The sequence below is a fragment of the Schistocerca piceifrons genome, chromosome 9, assembly GCF_021461385.2.
Source record: "Schistocerca piceifrons isolate TAMUIC-IGC-003096 chromosome 9, iqSchPice1.1, whole genome shotgun sequence".
In the NCBI taxonomy this organism is placed as follows: Eukaryota; Metazoa; Arthropoda; class Insecta; order Orthoptera; family Acrididae; genus Schistocerca; species Schistocerca piceifrons.
Window position 1 is genome coordinate 182,510,412 of NC_060146.1, and position 20,727 is coordinate 182,531,138.

Sequence of the window (20,727 nt, forward strand, 5' to 3'; positions counted from 1 at the left end):
GCGAATGCGGCTTTGAGGTCCGCTACTGCAGCTTCTGTGGCCGCACGAAGCTTGTTGTGCGGCACAGCGTCGTCATGGTGGCGTCTTTCGGGGGGCGGATGGGCCCCCTGCTGCTGCTGGTCTGTCCCTGCCGCAGGCGCTGGCCCGCGGTCGGAACGGTTTCTTCGTCGCTTCCTCTTTCTCTTCTTGTTGCCTCCGCGACCCCAGTTAGCAATGTAACTGCAGCCACGAAAGCTCGCGACGAGCTTTCCTCCGCAGTTTGCGCACTTCGACGCTACGTCGCGCGGCTTTGTGCAGTCGCGGGTGTCGTGCGGCTCCGCGCACTTAATGCACGCAACTTGGTTGCGCCGGCAGTATTTAGCCACGTGGCCAATCTGATGGCAGCGGAAGCACTGCACATCTCGACGTGGTTTGCCGCCACCGAAACCGAGCGCCTCACTAAAGACACGCTCCATGACGGCGGCAACAAGGCGGCGGCTCGGCCTCCCATCTCTTCTGGGCGGCATCTGAGCCACAGCAGCGACGGCAGCAACACCAGTAGCAAGCGCTCCCCTCTAGCCAGCGTCTCCCCACACAGTGGCCCCCTCCGTGTCTCGTGACTGATCTGCTTATATACTTGTGTTAACGCGTCACGTGCCCACAAAGCCGCGAGGATGCATCCCAGGTCTCGATGGGCAGTGGTCATAGTGTTTTGGCTTATCAGCTTATTTGTACCTTTGTGATTTGGAAGATTCAAAGAAGATAGAGTTTGTTGGTGAAAATTTCGAAAGGTCAATGTATGCCTGACTAAGCACAATGCTAAAATGAATGTTATGTTAGGTAATTTGCCGCCTTTCCAGATCGTTATCCTGCATTCAAAGGGTCTCCCTTATATATTCCGTTCTTGTCAGTGGGGGTGGGGGGTTCAGTTACATAAAAATGTTCTGGGATAGGTGAACCAGAAGCCGCGTTTTGTTGGCAGAACACTTAACAAAGCAGCAACAAATTTAGTAAAGAGACTGACTACACTATATCTGTCCGTCTTCGCAAGAGCGTTACTGTGTGGTATGGGATTAACGGAGGACAAAACGTTCAAATGTCTGTGAATTCCTAAGGGACCAAACTGCTTAGGTCATCGGTCCCTAGACTTACGCACTACTTAAACTAACTTAAACTATCTTATGCTAACAAGGGAACATCCCCATCGCACCCCCCTCAGATTTAGTTATAAGTTGGCACAGTGGACAGGCCTTGAAAAACTAAACACAGATCAATCGAGAAAACAGGAAGAAGTTGTGTGGAACTATGAAAAAAAAGCAAAATATACAAATTGAGTAGTCCATGCACAGGACAGGCAACATCAAGGCTGACGGCAGCTCAGGAGCGCCGTGGTCCCGCGGTTAGCGTGTGCAGCTGCCGAAGGAGAGGTCCTTGGTTCAAGTCTTCCCGCAAGAGAAAACTTTAATTTTTTATTTCCAGACAATTATTATCTGTCCGTCCGATGCGATCACTTTTTTTTGGGAGTGGTTATCACATCCACAAGAAAACCTAAATCGGGCAAGGTAGGACAATCTTTTTACCCATTCGCCAGGTATACAAGTTAGGTGGGTCGACAACGTATTCATGTAATGTGACGCACAAGCCGTCACCAGTGTCGAATAGAATACATCAGACGTGTTTTCCTGTGGAGGAATCAGTTGACCTATGACCTTGCGATCAAATGTATTCGGTTACCATTGGAGAGGCACGTCCTTTCGTCTACTAATCGCACGGTTTTGCGGTGCGGTCGCAAAACACAGACACTAAACTTATTACAGTGAACAGAGACGTCAATGAACGAACGGACATACCATAACTTTGCGAAAATAAAAAAAGTAAAATTTTCACTCAAGGGAAGACTTGAACCAAGGACCTCTCATTACGCAGCTGCTCACGCTAACCACAGGACCACGGCGCTCCTGAGTTCTCATTAGCCTTGATGTTGCATATCTTGTACATGGATTACTCAGTTTGTGTATTTTGCTTATTTTTTTCATAGTTCTACACAACTTCTTCCTATTTTCTCGATTGATCTGTGTTCAGTTTTTCAAGATCTATCCACTGTGCCAACTTATAACTAAATCTGAGGGGGGTGCGATGGGGAGGTTCCCTTGTAAGAACAAAACACACACCTATGCGCGAGGGAGGACACAAACCTCCGGAACGGAGGACATCGAAGAAGTTCAAAGAGAGGCAACTCGTTTTGTACTATCGTGAAGCTATAGCTATATAGCTATTGTACTATAGCGCGCTCCGTCGGCCCCCTAGCGGCAGCCAGGCGAACCTCGTTCAAGGTCAGCCGCCTTAAGTAGCTGCAGCGGCTAAGTGAAGACAGCCATGCATCGACACCCACCCACCTCCCCAGGGGTCAGAACCCCTGCAACCCACAGATTATTATAAACATTAATGATTTAATTAATAGATCAAAAAGATAAGCTTTTTAAGTGAAACAATAAGTAAGCTTTTTTAAAAAAAAATCTCACGAGATAGATAAGGATGCTTCGCAACTTTAAACTGAAAAATGAAAAAAAAAATACTAAGACCATCGAAGACTGTACTAGAGTGAATGCCAGAGTACACCACACAGCTTCTCACAGTACACAAAGGAGCATCCCAGAGTGCCCCAGAGAGCTAAAACACCAAGAAGAATCGCTTCTCGGCTTTTGGCAAGATCAATGTGTAGAAGATCATATCAAATAATAAACAAATAAAACGGTAATAATACGCGAGTTGGGGTGGCAATCATTAAAACAAAAGCGTTTTTTGTTGCAGCGAGACCTATTGACAAAATTTCGTTCACCGACGTTCTCCTACAATACAGAAATTTTTTGCTGACCCCCACCTTCATAGAAATGAAAGTCATAATAAAATAAGTGAAATTCAAGCTCTGACAGAAAGGTTAAGCTGCTCATTTCTTGCAAGTGCAGTAAGAGACTGGACCTGTCGAGAAACAGCCTCAAAGTGGACCTACAAACCCTCCGTCAATCACTTGGCCGAACTGCAGGGTAATCACGTAGATGTAGATGTAAATGTAGAACTTGTTTCTGGAAAATTTTATGAGACTACAAGTCATCAACTGAGATGCACTCTTACGTTTCAGCTGGGGAATGTCAGTGTCCTCGCATTCATAGTGGTGCGGAACTTGAGGATGACGAATGCGGTTTTGCTCAACTTCTTCAAAAATAATGGATCAGGTAAGAAGGTTATCCATCTACAGGAATGATACTTGCTTCACTACCTACATCCATAGAGTCCCACCCAATGCTTAGGACGACAATGCACGTATTTTTTGCATAGTCACCAAATTTTGATTATCACCTCCAAAAAGTGAAATAATGTAATTAACTTTAGTCTGTTAATAAAATGTGACCCAATTGTCGATATGTAAAATTCATCAAGTTTTGGTTACTTAAAATTTTGGACACGGCTGGAGCAGCAACCGGAGAATGAAATCTTCTTGTAGAAGTAGTAAACAACCAGTCAGTTCCAAACTGAAATGTTTATTAATACTCCTTTACCATGATTTGCATGTTTATAAATATGGAGGTGAAATTTTATATTTCAACACGGACGCCTTTCGGCTATATTTTAGCGTAACTCTACCACAACATCTAATGCAGTTGTCTATTTTTTCCTTCTGAAGAAAACGTTTTTATAAACGCTACAAACATCATAAAGGGGCTTTAACAATCCTTACAATTTGCAACTGATTGGCTGTTTACTGTTTTTACAATAAGGTTTTGGCTACTGCTGCAAATGGTCTTCCTCAGGCTGTTTTGATGACAGATGAATGACACAAAACTTGAGTTCTTATGGAGTAGTGGAAGAAGCTGTTTTCATAATCTGATAAGGAACAAAAGATCAGGAGAAGTGTTGATAGATCATCATTGGTGGCGTTTTTGCTTTATTTCTTGTCATTGGTGAGAATAGACGTCCTTGATTGGCATTTGCGTTATTTCTGGCCATTGCTGTAAATGTGCTATGTAGAAACGGGCGGAAAAGTTTTGAGTTTGAGAGTGGTGATGGTGACTGAAAGCAGTGGAGGACCACATCCGTGATCAAATGTTGTATACAGAGCTGTGATCGGTGTTAGTGAAGAGGTCTCCGACACTGGAATGACCAAGTGAGGCTCAGAGCTCAACGAACTGTTGTCAGCAGATAGTCCTGGCCAGCGGCATGTGTGAGTTGCATTGCCCACTGGAGTCAGCGTGATGGCCACAGCCAACAGGAACTTCACACTGTGGCTGATGTACGACCATGCCTTCCAGGCTGCTGGCACATCTCGGAGTGCAGAATCCAACACAGGGCAGGATGGTGCTCAAACACTAGCCCCTGAGATGATCGATGTCGAAGTCGCGAGAACGCTATGTGCGATGACCAGCATCGATCGAAGCCTTCAGGACATGTTGCACAGTGACAAAGAGATTGCGACGCCCCCCAGCCTCGGTTCAAGCAGGCGTTCCACTAGAGGGGTGGCTGCCATTGGGTGGTTACCAAGAAGAGGGAGACACAGTGCTAAAGGCGCTGCCTGCGCCGCTACTGGAAGTCCATTGTTGATGACTGGACGCACCACGAGGCGTTGCAGCAATCTCCGTGTTGAAGACAGCAGATGGAGACGGCAGTAGGTGTCATGAAAACACCCTAGTACTGTCATGTACAGGGAGTGTGAGTGCGCTTCTGAGAACAATTGAGTACATATGAGACTGAGGGTCTGATTTGGGAAGGGGTATTTATGAGGGTCAACTGGCCAGTACTTTTTCAACAGCAGCACTCCCAACCTAGAAGAGCCAACAGGTGGAAGTAACGAGGCTTCGCCATTGGGTGTCGACGACTTCATTCGTATTGCTCCTCTTGTCTAATCAGTTCTTGAAGGAGCCTAGCCACAGGTTTAGTAACGCCCACCTTCGTCCTTCAGAGCCGCTTGCTAGCTTCTTTCGCTTCGTCAGCTCTATAAGTGAGTCCCTTTGCACGTCTTCTTACTTCGTGCTCCGTGGTCTCCACTACCTGGTCAGCACAATCATGGCACCCCTCTCCCTATGACGTCGTTTTGCTGCGTAGGGGAAAGACGGTTCAGTGCCATACATTAGCACTTACCTCAACACGTCGTTTGCGAAAATGTGTTGAACAAGTAGCAGGCGTTACCTATTTGCACTTCCATCCAACCATCCTCCCAGTGAAGCAATATTGTACCTCATCAGCGAGGGTATATCATGCAGGGGGGGACAGCACATCGAGCCACCTAATTTAGTAAATTCACTTCCTTAGCTGCGTCATTTCCCTGAATAGTTTTGCGTCGTAGTTTCCAGTTGGCTGTCACCTCCATACACAGCTTGTCCAGGTGGCTAAATGGAGACCTTGATTTTTCTGCTGGATACACGTGTTGAGTAGACTGAAGGACACCTAGGGAACTTCTCAGCACGGATATGTCCCATCTGCTCCAGTGCCTCAAGATTGCATGCAACTCTGCACCAAATACGCTCTAATCATTGAGCAAACAAAACTTCAGCACAACTCAAACTATTGAGCAGCAAGAGGATTATCGTGCTTAGAACCATCTATAATTACGTCTATACAGCTGTTTCGCTCATATGAAGTGGTCTAGGGGTAGCGTCTTTGATTCATAATCAAAACGTCTTCGGTCCCGGGTTCGATCCCCGCCACTGCCTAAATTTTGATAAATAATCAGCATTGGCGGCCGAAGATGTCAGCCTCATTCTGCCAACGGCCTTGTCAAAGAGGGCGGAGGAGCGGATAGAGGTTCAGGGCACTCTCTTGTCCTAGGGGTGGGAAATTGCCCCTAAAGGCGGAAGAATCAGCAATGATCAACGACATGAGGATGCAGAAGGCAATGGAAACCACTGCATTAAAGACACTGGAATGCAGAAGTATCATGATGATCTCTCCATTGGCAAAAGATTCCGGAATAGTCCCCCATTCGGATCTCCATGAGGGGACTGCCAAGGGGGAGGTTACCATGAGAAAAAGATTGAATAATCAACGAAAGGATAACGTTCTACGAGTCGGGGCGTGGTAGGGAAACTAGAAAATCTGAAAAGGGAAATGCAAAGGCTCAATCTAGATATAGTAGAGGTCAATGAAGTGAAGTGGAAGGAAGACAAGGATTTCTGGTCACGTGAGTATCGGGTAATATCAACAGCAGCAGAAAATGGTATAACAGGTGTAGGATTAGTTATGAATAGGAAGGTAGGGCAGAGGGTGTGTTACTGTGAACAGTTCAGTGACCAGGTTGTTCTAATCAGAATCGACAGCAGGCCAACACCGACAACGATAGTTCAGGTATACATGCCGACGTCGCAAGCTGAAGATGAACAGATAGAGAAAGTGTATGAGGATATCGAAAGGGTATTGCAGTATGTAAAGGGGGACGAAAATCTAATAGTCATGGGCGACTGGAATGCAGTTGTAGGGGAAGGAGTAGAAGAAAAGGTTACAGGAGAATATGGGTTTGGGACAAGGAATGAAAGAGGAGAAAGACTAATTGAGTTCTGTAACAAGTTTCAGTTGGTAGTAGCGAATACCCTGTTCAAGAATCACAAGAGGAGGAGGTATACTTGGCTTGTTGTTGGTTGGTTGTTTTTGGGGAAGGAGACCAGACAGCGAGGTCATCGGTCTCATCGGATTAGGGAAGGACGGGGAAGGAAGTCGGCCGTGCCCTTTGAAAGGAACCATCCCGGTATTTGCCTGGAGCGATTTAGGGAAATCACGGAAAACCTAAATCAGGATGGCTGGACGCGGGATTGAACCGCCGTCCTCCCGAATGCGAGTCCAGTGTCGAACCACTGCGCCACCTCGCTCGGTAGGTATACTTGGAAAAGGCCGGGAGGTACGGGAAGATTTCAATTAGATTACATCATGGTCAGACAGAGGTTCCGAAATCAGATACTGGATTGTAAGGCGTACCCAGAAGCAAATATAGACTCAGATCACAATATAGTAGTGATGAAGAGTAGGCTGAAGTTCAAGACATTAGTCAGGAAGAATCAATACGCAAAGAAGTGGGATACGGAAGTACTAAGGAATGACGAGATACGTTTGAAGTTCTCTAACGCTATAGATACAGCAATAAGGAATAGCGCAGTAAGCAGTACAGTTGAAGAGGAATGGACATCTCTAAAAAGGGCCATCACAGAAGTTGGGAAGGAAAACATAGGTACAAAGAAGGTAGCTGCGAAGAAACGGTGGGTAACTGAAGAAATACTTCACTTGATTGATAAAAGAAGTACAAACATGTTCCGGGAAAATCAGGAATACAGAAATAAAAGTCGCTGAGGAATGAAATAAATAGGAAGTGCAGGGAAGCTAAGGCGAAATGGCTGCAGAAAAAATGTGAAGACATCGAAAAAGATATGATTGTCGGAAGGACAGACTCAGCATACAGGAAAGTCAAAACAACCTTTGGTGACATTAAAAGCAGCGGTGGTAACATTAAGAGTGCAACGGGAATTCCACTGTTAAATGCAGAGGAGAGAGCAGATAGGTGGAAAGAATACATTGAAAGCCTCTATGAGGGTGAAGATTTGTCTGATGTGATAGAAGAAGAAACAGGAGTCGATTTAGAAGAGATAGGGGATCCAGTATTAGAATCGGAATTTAAAAGAGCTTTGGAGGACTTACGGTCAAATAAGGCAGAAGGGATAGATAACATTCCATCAGAATTTCTAAAATCATTGGGGGAAGTGGCAACAAAACGACTATTCACGTTGGTGTGTAGAATATATGAGTCTGGCGACATACCATCTGACTTTCGGAAAAGCATCATCCACACAATTCCGAAGACGGCAAGAGCTGACAAGTGCGAGAATTATCGCACAATCAGCTTAACAGTTGCTTACAAGAATAATATACAGAAGAATGGAAAAGAAAATTGAGAATGCGCTAGGTGACGATCAGTCTGGCTTTAGGAAAAGTAAAGGGACGAGAGAGGTAATTCTGACGTTACGGCTAATAATGGAAGCAAGGCTAAAGAAAAATCAAGACACTTTCATAGGATTTGTCGATCTGGAAAAAGCGTTCGACAATATAAAATGGTGCAAGCTGTTCGAGATTCTGAAAAAAGTAGGGGTAAGCTATAGGGAGAGACGGGTCATATACAATATGTACAACAACCAAGAGGGAATAATAAGAGTGGACGATCAAGAACGAAGTGTTCGTATTAAGAAGGGTGTAAGACAAGGCTGTAGCCTTTCGCCCCTACTCTTCAATCTGTACATCGAGGAAGCAATGATGGAAATAAAAGAAAGGTTCAGGAATGGAATTAAAATACAAGGTGAAAGGATATCAATGATACGATTCGCTGATGACATTGCTATCCTGAGTGAAAGTGAAGAAGAATTAAATGATCTGCTGAACGGAATGAACAGTCTAATGAGTACACAGTATGGTTCTAGAGTAAATCGGAGAAAGACGAAGGTAATGAGAAGTAGTAGAAATGAGAACAGCGAGAAACTTAACATCAGGATTGATGGTCACGAAGTCAATGAAGTTAAGGAATTCTGCTACCTAGGCAGTAAAATAACCAATGACGGACGGAGCAAGGAGGACATCAAAAGCAGACTCGCTATGGCAAAAAAGGCATTTCTGGCCAAGAGAAGTCTACTAATATCAAATACCGGCCTTAATTTGAGGAAGAAATTTCTGAGGATGTACGTCTGGAGTACAGCATTGTATGGTAGTGAAACATGGACTGTGGGAAAACCGGAACAGAAGAGAATCGAAGCATTTGAGATGTGGTGCTATAGACGAATGTTGAAAATTAGTTGAATGAGGAGGTTCTACGCAGAATCGGAGAGGAAAGGAATATGTGGAAAACACTGATAAGGAGAAGGGACAGGATGATAGGACATCTGCTAAGACATGAGGGAATGACTTCCATGGTACTGGAGGGAGCTGTAGAGGGCAAAAACTGTAGAGGAAGACAGAGATTGGAATACGTCAAGCAAATAATTGAGGACGTAGGTTGGAAGTGCTACTCTGAGATGAAGAGGTTAGCACAGGAAAGGAATTCGTGGCGGGCCGCATCAAACCAGTCAGTACACTGATAACAAACAAACAAACAAACAAACAAACAAAAGTTGCAGTAAAAACATAGGCAGGAGTGCAGTCTCTCCAGTACCAGACTAAGAAGAGGAAATAGCGCAGCTACTACCCTATTTAGATTTTCTTCACACTCCTTGAGATGCTGTGACCTAACTTATTTCATACACCAATAAACTACAAAAGCTCATATTTGAAGCTTATAAGAATTCCGAACACTTGCGAAACTGAATCATATTTGTTTCATTAAAAATAAATTTTGTTCAATATTTCATTACGAGAGAGGCCTAGGGCGTACGCTGAAAGTTGTCTCAAGCGTTTCGAAGTTATTCAGGAAATTTTTGTTTAAGGTATATTACTATTATTCCTGAAGTGTAAACTCTTAGCAAGCTTGAGTTGACCAAAAATGGTTCTCGTCCTCTTGGTTTGACACGTCATTGTGTAACCATGGTAACTGGCTACAGAACCCTTAACTCTGTGGCTAGATGTAGCACAGGATTACATATTATACAGTTTAAAATCCACATATGGGTACAGATTTTTGAAATTACAGAAGCTCTCTGCTCCCTGTACCTGGAGGATAGTATACAGAGAAATACGTGAAGTTTCCTGGACGGTGTTTCCATCCCGCGACCGATTTTAGAACCACATGAAGAAATGTGCCCTGCAGACAACCATAAGCAGTACATTAAATGTATTCGCAATTGCGAATGTGGACATCTATCAGCTGTAGAACTGAATGACGACAATGAACAATTGTGCCGGACCGGGCCTCGAATCCCGGAATACCCCGGTTATCGCGAGCGGTCGCCTTACCTTTTGTTATGTACCAAAATTCCAGGAGTCGCCCGCGCCTTCGGATGGTGATACATCCAAACGTGTGTTTTCGAAATTTCTAAAGGAGATTCCGTTCGTATTTCGTTCAGAGCGTCATGTTGGCAAAATAAGCATCAGCATCGCATGGCTTGGACGTTCCAGCCGGAAGGCGGATAAGGAAAGGCGCTCGACAGAAAACTGGAAAAGAACTGCTTGTACCTAGGTTTGCGAACAAGTGCTAGCATTTGACTATCCGTGCACAACTCATGGCCAGGCCCAAACTTCACATGGCGTCAAACATGCGTCTGCAACCTGTACTCGGACATCCAGTGTGTATATTCCGGCGCCCGTGGATAAATACGATATTGCAGTGCCTGAATATCCAAAGGAACTTTGCTTCGTAAATCGGAATAACACAGACACTGCAATATCGTATCGTAACAGAAGCAGTTTCCGGCATTTTGCACTGTTTTTATTGTTGCGAGATATGAAGCATTTTTTTGTGCACGGCTTGTGATTATTATGAATTTTACAAAGTGTTATTATCTATCTAAAAGCTACTTGGAGGATATTGTTAACTCTTCAGTTACAGAGTTTTATGGTGAGTCAAATTCAGTATACTTTGACATGTGTAAGGTTAAGCACACCTACAAACGAAAGGTCTTCTACCATGTAACACGTCATATTTTCAAGTGAATTTAGTTTCTTTAATATTTTAATTGTTTCCCCATTCCGGGAAATTATTTATGTTGGTTGCTAATATCTTCCATTTGTAATGTCACGCCTTTGACTTGTAGAAGGTCTTTTGTGATACTACTTCTTAATTTCATTTCACTTGCTGACTGTTTGTTTGTACTAGGTTAATAATGGAAAAAAATTTTCAAATTTGTGGTAACTACTGAGGTCATCTGTTCTTAGGCTTACGCACTAATTAAAGTAATTTATGCCAAGGACAACACACACACACCCATGCCCGACGGAGGACTCGAACCGCGACGAGGCGCCCTTAGGCCGAGCGGCTACTCCGCTCGGCTCATAATGGAACATAAATACAGTATTGACAAGTTTTGTTTAACTGAAACACTTTTAATTTTAGTAGAAAATTTGCTCCTAGATATATGACAATGTTTTACCTTGGAGTAGTGTTGCACATATGGAAAAGTCAAGTTACAGCGTAATGTTTGTAATTTCGGGAAAAGAGTGCAGCAAACAAGGTGAATGCTATCCTTTCAAAAAGGAATAAGCGTCTAGTACAGGGCTGGGAGTCTTAAAATTAAACTACAGCCTCCCCTAATAGTTATACAAAAATAACTTAAAATTTGAAACAAACATACGAAATGTCATGTTTATTGAAATAATTACACTAGGGCGTTCAGTAAGTAATGCAACACATTTTCTTTCGGTCAGTCTCGGTTAAAAAAACGCGTTGTTTGTTACGGGATGTCGTGGAATAGTCCCGCTTCTGTAGACTCATGAAGTTCCGAAAGGCGGAGGGGCTACACGTAGCTTTCGAAATGGCGTCTGTAACGGATGTTCGTGCCACGATCTTTATAAGCTCTTCCAGAATGTCTACGGAAAACCGACAGTGAACAAAAGCACGGCGAGTCGTTGGGCGAGGCGTCTGCCATCACCGCAACAACGTCTCGCAAACCCGTCCGATCTCCGCATGCTGACAGGCCTCACACAGCTGCGGCTTTTGCCGTGTTGAAACGTGCGGACACACTCATTCGAGGTGATCGACTGATCATAATCAAACACCTCCTGCTCGACTGGACGACTCTGTTGGTAGTGCTGCCACATCCGTCCACCAAATGGGTACTCAATGGTGAGTGCCTGGTGGGTTCCCACCACCAAAAAGAAGACCGTGCGAAATTGCTTACGTATTACGAGGCCGACTATGACAATTTTTTGTCGAACGTCGACACAGGAGGTGAAACATGGGTTCATTACGTCGAACCGGAAAGAAAGCGGCAATCCGTGGAGTGACGTCGCACCACCTCTCCTCCGAAGAAAAAGTTCAAAGCCGCATCTTCAACCAGTAAAGTCAGACGATGGTTTTCTGCATCTCTGACAGGGTTATTCCATTTGATGTCCTCCCTTACTGCGCAACGATCAACTCAGAAGTGTATTTTGCTACTCTAAGGAAATTGAACAAACAACATCAACGTGTTCGTCGCCGGAATAATGCAAACGAATTTCTCCTTCTCTATGACAACACAAAATCTTACACAATCTGCACAGCCGAGGGCAGCTCACAAAACTGCATTGGACCGTTCTTCCTCATCCACTCTAAGAGTCCAGATTTCGGACCTTCCGAACTGCATCTGTTTGGTCCAATGAAGGATGCACTATGCGGGAAGCAGTAATGTAAATGTCGTGTGACTAGGGCCTCCCGTCGGGTAGACCGTTCGCTGGGTGCAAGTGTGCAAGTCTTTCGGTTTATCACCACTTAGCGATTTGTGCGTCGATGGGGATGAAATAATGATGATTAGGACAACACAACACCCAGTCCTGAGTGGAGAAAATCTCCGACCCAGCTGGGAATGAGGGAGCGGCCCCTTAAGACTGACATTCTGTCGCGCTGACCACTCAGCTACCGGGGGCGGACGGGAAGCAATATGTGTATAGAAAGACGCTGGCTCCCGCGTCGACCAGTGAAGTGGTACCATGTGGGCACACAGGCCCTCCCAGTAAGGTGGCGTAAGGCCGTGACATTGCACGTAGATTATGTTGAAAAATAGGGTTTTGTAGGGTAATATGGTGTATTAGAATCTTGATTGGTGTATTAGAATCTTGTTGCATCAGTAATTGAATGACCCTCGTACATGTCAGTAATACTGTTAAACGACTAGAAATACGAGGGTTATTCCAAAAGTAAGGTCCGATCGGTCGCGAAATGGAAACGACTATGAAAATCCGATAAAGCTTTGCACAGATGTGTTGGGTAGTGTCTCTAGTATAACCCCAGTTAGCATCACGTCGCTCTTCTCATTTCTGAGCTCGCAGTGAGTGCGTAAAGATGTCTAGAAAATAGTGTCTGCCGCCAAGTACGAGGGCCTGGTGAGAAATTTCGCCTGAAGCTATGCAGCCAACATTACATAACTGTCGTGCTGTTTCGTCTTCACGACAATTCTCAGCCGCATTCTACAGGGGCAATGAAGATGCTCCTGCATCGTTTTCAAATGGAAATGTTAGATTACCCACAATACAGTCCGCAATTGTCTCCCCCTGAGTTTCATCTCTGGTCACATGAACCGCTGTCTTTGAAGACAACATTTTGACACAGACAACGAGGTGTAGGCCAGCGTGGAGAATTGGCGGAAAGCACTGGCGGCTGCCTTCTATGATGAGGCTATTGAAAAGTTGGTACAACGCTATGACAAAAGTCTAAGTCAGAACGGCGACTACGTAGAGAAGTAGCTGAAAGGTGTAGCTAATTGTTACAAGTAAAACATTTCTGATGTTCACTGTGGTTTCAATTTGGCAATCAATCGGACCTTACTTTTGGAATAACCCTCGTACATTACTGGCCATTAAAATTGCTAAACCACGAAGATGACGTGCTACAGACGCGAAATTTAACCCACAGCAAGAAGATGCCGTGATATGCAAATGATTAGCTTTCCAGAGCATTCACACAAGGCTGGCGCCGGTGGCGACACCTACAACGTGCTGACATGAGAGAAGTTTCCAACCGATTTCTCATACACAAACAGCAGTTGACCGGCGTTGCCTGGTGAAACGTTGTTGTGATGCCTCGTGTAAGGAGCAGAAACGCGTACCATCACGTTTGCGACTTTGATAAAGGTCGGATTGTAGCCTATCGCGATTTCGGTTTATCGTATCGCGACATTGCTGCTCGCATTGGTCGAGATCCAATGACTGTTAGCAGAATATGGAATCGGTGGGTTCAGGAGCGTAATACGCCATGCTGCATCCTGACGGCCTCGTATCACTAGCAGTGGCTGTAACGGATCGTGCAGCCACGTCTCGATCCCTGAGTCAACAGATGGGGGCGTTTGCGAGACAACAGCCATCTGCACGAACAGTTCGACGACGTTTGCAGCAGCATTAACTATCAGCTCGGAGACCATGGCTGCGGTTACCTTTGACGCTGCATCACACACAGGAGCGCCTGCGACTGTGTACTCGACGATGTACCTGGGTGCACGAATGCCAAAACTTCATTTTTTCGGATGAATCCAGGTTCTCTTTACAGCATCATGATGGTCGCATCCGTGTCTGGCGACATGGCGGTGAACTCACATTGGAAGCGTCTATTCGTCATCGCCATTCTGGCGTATCACCCGGCGTGATGGTGTGGGGTGCCATTGGTTACACGTCTCGGACACCTCTTGTTCGCATTGACGGCACTTTCAACAGTGGACGTTACATTTCAGATGCGTTACGACCCGTGGGTCTACCCTTTATTCGATCCCAGAGAAACTCTGCATTTCAGCAGAATAATGCACGACCGCATGTTGCAGATCCTGTACGGGCCTTTCTGGATACAGAAAATGTTCGACTGCTGCCCTAGTCAGCACATTCTCCAGATCTCTCACCAACTGAAAACGTCTGGTCAATGGTGGCCGAGCAACTGGCTCGTCACAATACGCCAGTCACTACTCTTAATGAACTGTGGTATCGTGTTGAAGTTGCATGGGCAGCTGTACGTGTACACGCCATCCAAGATCTGGTTTACTCAGTACCTAGGCGTATCAAGGCCGTTATTACGGCCAGAGGTAGTTGTTCTGGGTACTGATTTCTCAGGATCTGTGAACCCAAATTGCATGAAAATGTAATCACATTGCAGTTATAGTATAATATATTTGTCCAATGAATACCCGTTTATCATCTGCATTTCTTCTTGGTGTAGCAATTTTAATGACCAGTAGTGTAAAAAGGTAATTTATTTTCTACTTCATGCTTCGCATTCATGTACTAAATTTTTATTTACTGTCAGTACCCACACATTAAATGTTAAAAAATGAAAGTATTATTTTCATTAAAAACTGTGATTTCATATTTATTATTTAACATATTTCTTAAAAAATGAGCAAATCATAAGAAGTGAAACAACGTATGGCACTAGCGAGATTCGATTCAATGACATTATATTTACATACCATTCACGCTACACACTTAGCTGCTGGTGACTGTGCTAATAACCAGGTAGTTCAGCAATCTTCCAGTCCCCAAATGCTGTTTTCCTCAACTTTCTTTTTTACATCATTGACATACTGGCTTAGAAATTTAATTCCTGGGCACTGACTTTCAGTCAGAGACGGCTAATTTGTAAGGTGTAAAAATTATTCTGCATCCCTGTAGTTGCCAATTTCGCAATCGACTCCAGTCCTGGATAAATGTTCGTAATTTGATGCTGTTATATATATATATATATATATATATATATATATATATATATATATATATATATATGTACTAAAGTTAAACCGAGTCGGTATTAAGTAAGGTGTGTTGTTGCAGCCCCAGTGGTGATGCTGGCTTTGATGTTGGTGGTGTCCAATGCGGCCATTCTCCTGGACATTGTACTCTTTATTGGCGCTTTCAGAGTAAGTAAACATTAACCATCTGGGCTAGGCTCCAAATTGTCTATCGAATTAGGGAAATATAATAAATAAATAGGGAATTTAAGGAATAGGAATACTCTGAAGCCATTTATAAAAGTGGGTGTAAGTATGATGTTCCACATATTCTTCTAAACCACCTGATCGATTTCAGTCAAGTTTGGTACACATATCACTTATTGTCTGAGAGAGGTATTGTGAGGGTAAGAACCACCTAACTCCCATAGAGTTAGGGGTGGGTGTTCGAAAGCGTTGATAATGCCTGACATGTTGGATGCCCTGGAGGCCTGGCACCTAGTGTGGATCTATTGTTCACTCTGGGCAGTGAATGTGTGGATTGGCATCGTTGAGTGGAGAGATGGTGAAGGTAGAGGCAGATAGTGAGAGAGCTGAGGAGGGGATTATCAGAGAGAGATAATGAGATGGTATAGTGGAGGTAAGAGCTACCTAGTTCCTATAGAGCTAGGGATGAGGCTGGGAATATTTGGTAATGTCTGATATCTTGGACACCCTGCAGGACTGGCCGTTGTGTGGGTCGTATTGGTATGTGTGCGAGAGGTTATAGGTGTGAAGGGGGATGGTTGAGCGGAGAGACGTTAAAGAAATGGTGGATAGAGCGTGGAGGACAGGATGATCAGAGAGAGGGAATATTAAGATATGGACAGATAGAGGGAACGAATAAGTTGACAAAGGAAGGGTAGTAAGAGTTAGTACAGAGATAGAGGTTGGGCGATGAGATGGACAAATAAAAGGTGGAGGAAGAGATGGATAGTTAGTTGGGGAAGGAGGATATAGAGAGAGGTGGGAGGAGAAGGTGAACAGAGGGAGGGAGGATGAGTTGGGTAGAAGGAGGAGGAGACGTGTGCAATATAAAATAAAGAACATTGAAAACAGCGCACCAAAGGGGTATCATCGTATCGAAACGAAATTTATTAGATGTAAAGATACAGGTGAGAGATTCAAGTGATCCCAAAACATAAATAAACAAATACGGTGAGTACAAGTAGAAAAGAACAGTGCAACATCAATAACGTGTTGTTATCATCTGTTGCTGCAGTACATTTAGCAACACGGTTCGGCATCGAGTTGCAGACTGCCCCACAAACCTTGAAGAGAGTTACCTCCAATTCATGTGAAGAGGGACACGGTTACATCTGTGGTTTGAGTTGGTCCCACACATGTACCGTAGAGGACAAGTTGGGGGAGCGGTGGCCACAAATGAATCTGAACGTAACGTAGGAAGAAATCTTGAGAAGCTCGATCTCTATGCGGACCAGCATTATCTGCGGCTGGGAGACCGTGCATGGAAGGTCTCACATGGGGTCGAAGAATATCATGAACATAACGCTGGCCCGTTACGTTTCCACGTACTACAATTAGAGGCGACCCGCTATCGTAGGCTATGAGCCCCCAGACCTTTGCTCGCATCTCGTGGTCGTGCGGTAGCGTTCTCGCTTCCCACGCACGGGTTCCCGGGTTCGATTCCCGGCGGGGCCAGGGATTTTCTCTGCCTCGTGATGGCTGGGTGTTGTGTGCTGTCCTTAGGTTAGTTAGGTTTAAGTAGTTCTAAGTTCTAGGGGACTGATGACCATAGATGTTAAGTCCCATAGTGCTGAGAGCCATTTTTGAACCCCAGACCTTTACGTGGACGCCACGCCGTGAATGGCACTGTAGCGTTCATCAGGCTGCCATATGGCCATATGCGGTTATCATCTGTCCCCGAAACGAATAGGGATTGAAACTAAACACCAGGTTTTGCTAATCCATGGTAGTCCCCGTCATTCTGGCTTGGCACCACCGTACACGGAGTCGCCAATGTCTCGATGTCTCGGCGTTAACAGCAATACACGTCGAGAGCGCCTGGTTACCAAATTCGCACCCGCGAGGCGTCTGGAAATGTTTTGTGGAACAACTGGCACCCGTACATCAGTTTGTGTCTTGGAGCGAGTCACTGTAGGATCCTCGATTGAGTGATGCACGATTCTTCGATCATCTCACCTCGTCTTCTTCCTGGCGTCTCCAGACCGGGTATGTGTCAAGTGGGTGCCAACTCGTGTCAGCTGCTCCCAACATCGTCTGACGGAGCTCACTGAACGATCAATCTGGCTAGCCACACGGCGTGTCGACCTGCCTGCGGTTTCCATGTAGATGACTAGGCCCCTCTCAAACTGGCTTAACTGTGAGAAATGTCATCTGACAGGTCTGTCTGGCATTGTGCTCATACTAAAGTCGTCCTGGAGTCGGGATGCAATGGGCACGTTTGTGACTCGTCCACTATGCGCCTTTTAAATAAGGTCCACTGCCTGACTGCAGCGCCAGTGCAGGGTCTTTGGGCATGCGCATTAGCAGCAAACTTAGATCATTTGCATATCTGATCTCACTTTTCATGTACGCTAAGTTTCGTGCTTATACCTTCCTCCCCTCTAGATGCTCTGTTTTCAGTGTTCATGAGTGTATGTGACATATGCGTACAGTGGTTAAGCAGTGGATAAAAATCTAATATTTATAAATTTCAATGCCTGTGTGCTCTAATTTAGTTATTAATATTATAGTAATATTAATATTATGTGTGAAGCGAGGAGGGATGAGAGATACTAAAGAGCCAGTGGCAGTAGTTAGTTGTCTGCGTGGAGCGCAATTGCGACCTCTCGCTACTATATGTTGAGTCAGCTCCACAATTAAGGTACACCTTCTCAGTGGAAAATATGTACGCCAGCATGTTGACCGTTTACATGATTTCCTGTTTTCTTTTCGTGTGTAGGGTGATACTTAACTGTGTTCAGTACTTCTTTCCCTTCCCTCTCTTAATCACACACACACACATACACACACACGCACACATACTCACACACACGCACACACGCATACAACAGTCATACTACTATACATGTAGAAACTCTAAAATTGAGTAGAAGCATTTCTCGAGCAGATATGATTTCAGTTTTCGTCTGAAGTCAATTTAACATCCACTAAATTCTTTATATCAGTGAGTAGCCATGTTTACGGCTGGATACCTCACTACTCACTACACCACATTAAAAGTGAATAATGGATACAGTCAATAATTTCTCTTCCACTATTATATTTATGAAGATTAGTTCAGATTGCAATTGCTTGTTGACAACAAACTTCATAAATGTACTGTGTGACTACTGACAGTACATCCCATTGCTGAAAGATTTGCCCACAAGAGGTTCTCTAGTCGACAACAAACATTAAACCTCAATAACGAGTTACCCGAGAACATGATGCTGCAAGACATTAGTGAAAGAAAGAAGGGAAAAATAAGTCTACTTTTTTACTTGTTCATGTCTAAAATCTGGTATTATCCGCAATGCAAAAGTTTCAGACGTTTAAGATAATCTGTTACGTGCGATTTTTGGTACAAGTTTTTTTTCTTTACTGATAAAACGTTCGTCAGCCCCTCAGTCATTAATTTCCAGAAGTAACAGAAATTTTGCTGCTTCTTTCAGTGCTTCCTAATTTATTAAATGTGTGAGCATTAAATTTGCTGATGGCCGTCTTATAAGATACCATCCATTGATCAACCAAAACTTAACGACACCTGATCAGTAGGCTGTAGGTCCACCTTTGGAACGATGTAACGAAATACAGTAGAAGTTCTGCATGCCACACATCCGACAAGTGTTCGGTAGCTGTCCAGAGGAATGCGTCACAGGTCACACAAACCCCGTTTATGTGGTGATTTGTGCGCTCGGAGCTGGAGTCCGGTAGGGTCCTAAGCGTGTTCCATCGTGTTCACGTCAAGCGAATTTGCTGGCTAAGACATCAAAGAAAGTTCGCCGACACGCTCCTCAAATTACCGTAGCAGGATTCTGGCCTACAGAGTATAATTCGCTGCTAAAAGACGTTATTGCCCTCGGGGCAGACATGAAGCATGAAAGGATGCTGGTGGTCCACAATAATGTTAATTTCGTTATTCCTTGACGCCTTAACACATGTCCCACCATCCTCTCCCATGTCTTGTCAGTTTTCTCATATATTCCTTGCTTCGACGATTATGCAAAGAACCTTCTCATTCCTTACCTTATCAGTCCAGTCAATTTTCAACATTCTTCTGTTACGCCACGTATCAAAGGGTTCCATTCTCTTCTCTTCGGGTTTTTCCACGGTCCATGATTCACTACCACACACTGCTGTACCCTAAACGTACATTCTCAGAAATTCCTTTCCCAAAATAATTCCTGTGTTTGATACTGATAATGTAGTTCATGAATAATGTAGTTCATGAAATAAGTTTGTGGCTTGTGGAAAATAATTTGATGCTAAATCACAGTAAGACTCAGTTTTTACAGTTTCTAACTCACAATTCAACAAGAACTGATATTTTAATCAGACAGAATGGGCATGTTATAAGCGAGACGTAACAGTTCAAGTTCCTAGGCGTACGGATAGATAGTAAGCTGTTGTGGAAAGCCCATGTTCAGGATCTTGTTCAGAAACTAAATGCCGCTTTATTTACCATTAGAACAGTATCTGAAATAAGTGACATTTCAACACGGAAAGTAGTCTACTTCGCATATTCTCATACGGTTATGTCATATGGTATTATTTTTTGGGGTAATTCTTCTGATTCAAAAAGGGTATTTTTGGCTCAAAACGGGCTGTTCGAGCTATGTGTGGTGTAAGTTCGAAAACCTCTTGTCGACCCCTATTCAATAGTCTGGGAATTCTGACATTGCCCTCACAGTATATATTTTCTATGATGTCGTTTGTTGTTAGCAATATTAGCTTATTCCCAAGAGTTAGCAGCTTTCACTCAGTTAATACTAGGCAGAAATCAAATCTGCATGTGGAATGCACTTTCTTGACTCTTGTGCAGAAAGGAGTGCAGTATTCTGCTGCATCCATTTTCAATAAGCTACCACAAGAACTCAAAAATCTTAGCAGTAGCCCAAACGCTTTTAAGTCTAAACTGAAGAGTTTCCTCATGGCTCACTCGTTCTATTCTGTCGAGGAGCTCCTGGAAGAGCTAAAAAATTAAGCAAATTCCAGTGTTACATTCTTGATTTTCTTTATTTAAACTAACGACGTGTCGCCTGAATATGTTTCTTATATTTCATTTTATCTGTTTCTACAATCAACAACTGAATATGTTTCTTATATTTCATTTATCTGTTTCTACAATCGTGTTATAATTTCATGTATTGACTCGTTCCATGACCATGGAGACTTCTCCTTAATGTGGTTCCACGGAACAATAAATAAATAAATGAATAAATAAATAAAT

The 20,727-nt window shown here is 44.0% G+C and overlaps 1 protein-coding gene across 1 annotated transcript in view; it reads left to right on the forward strand.

Moving 5' to 3' along the window:
• LOC124717102 overlaps positions 1-20,727 on the forward strand; it is a 73,471-nt gene that overhangs the window by 29,439 nt on the left and 23,305 nt on the right. Inside the window, exons 3-4 of the mRNA XM_047243811.1 lie at positions 3,119-3,212; positions 15,376-15,461. Coding sequence (XP_047099767.1) covers positions 3,119-3,212; positions 15,376-15,461 — 180 coding nt within the window. The remainder of the gene's footprint in view (positions 1-3,118; positions 3,213-15,375; positions 15,462-20,727) is intronic.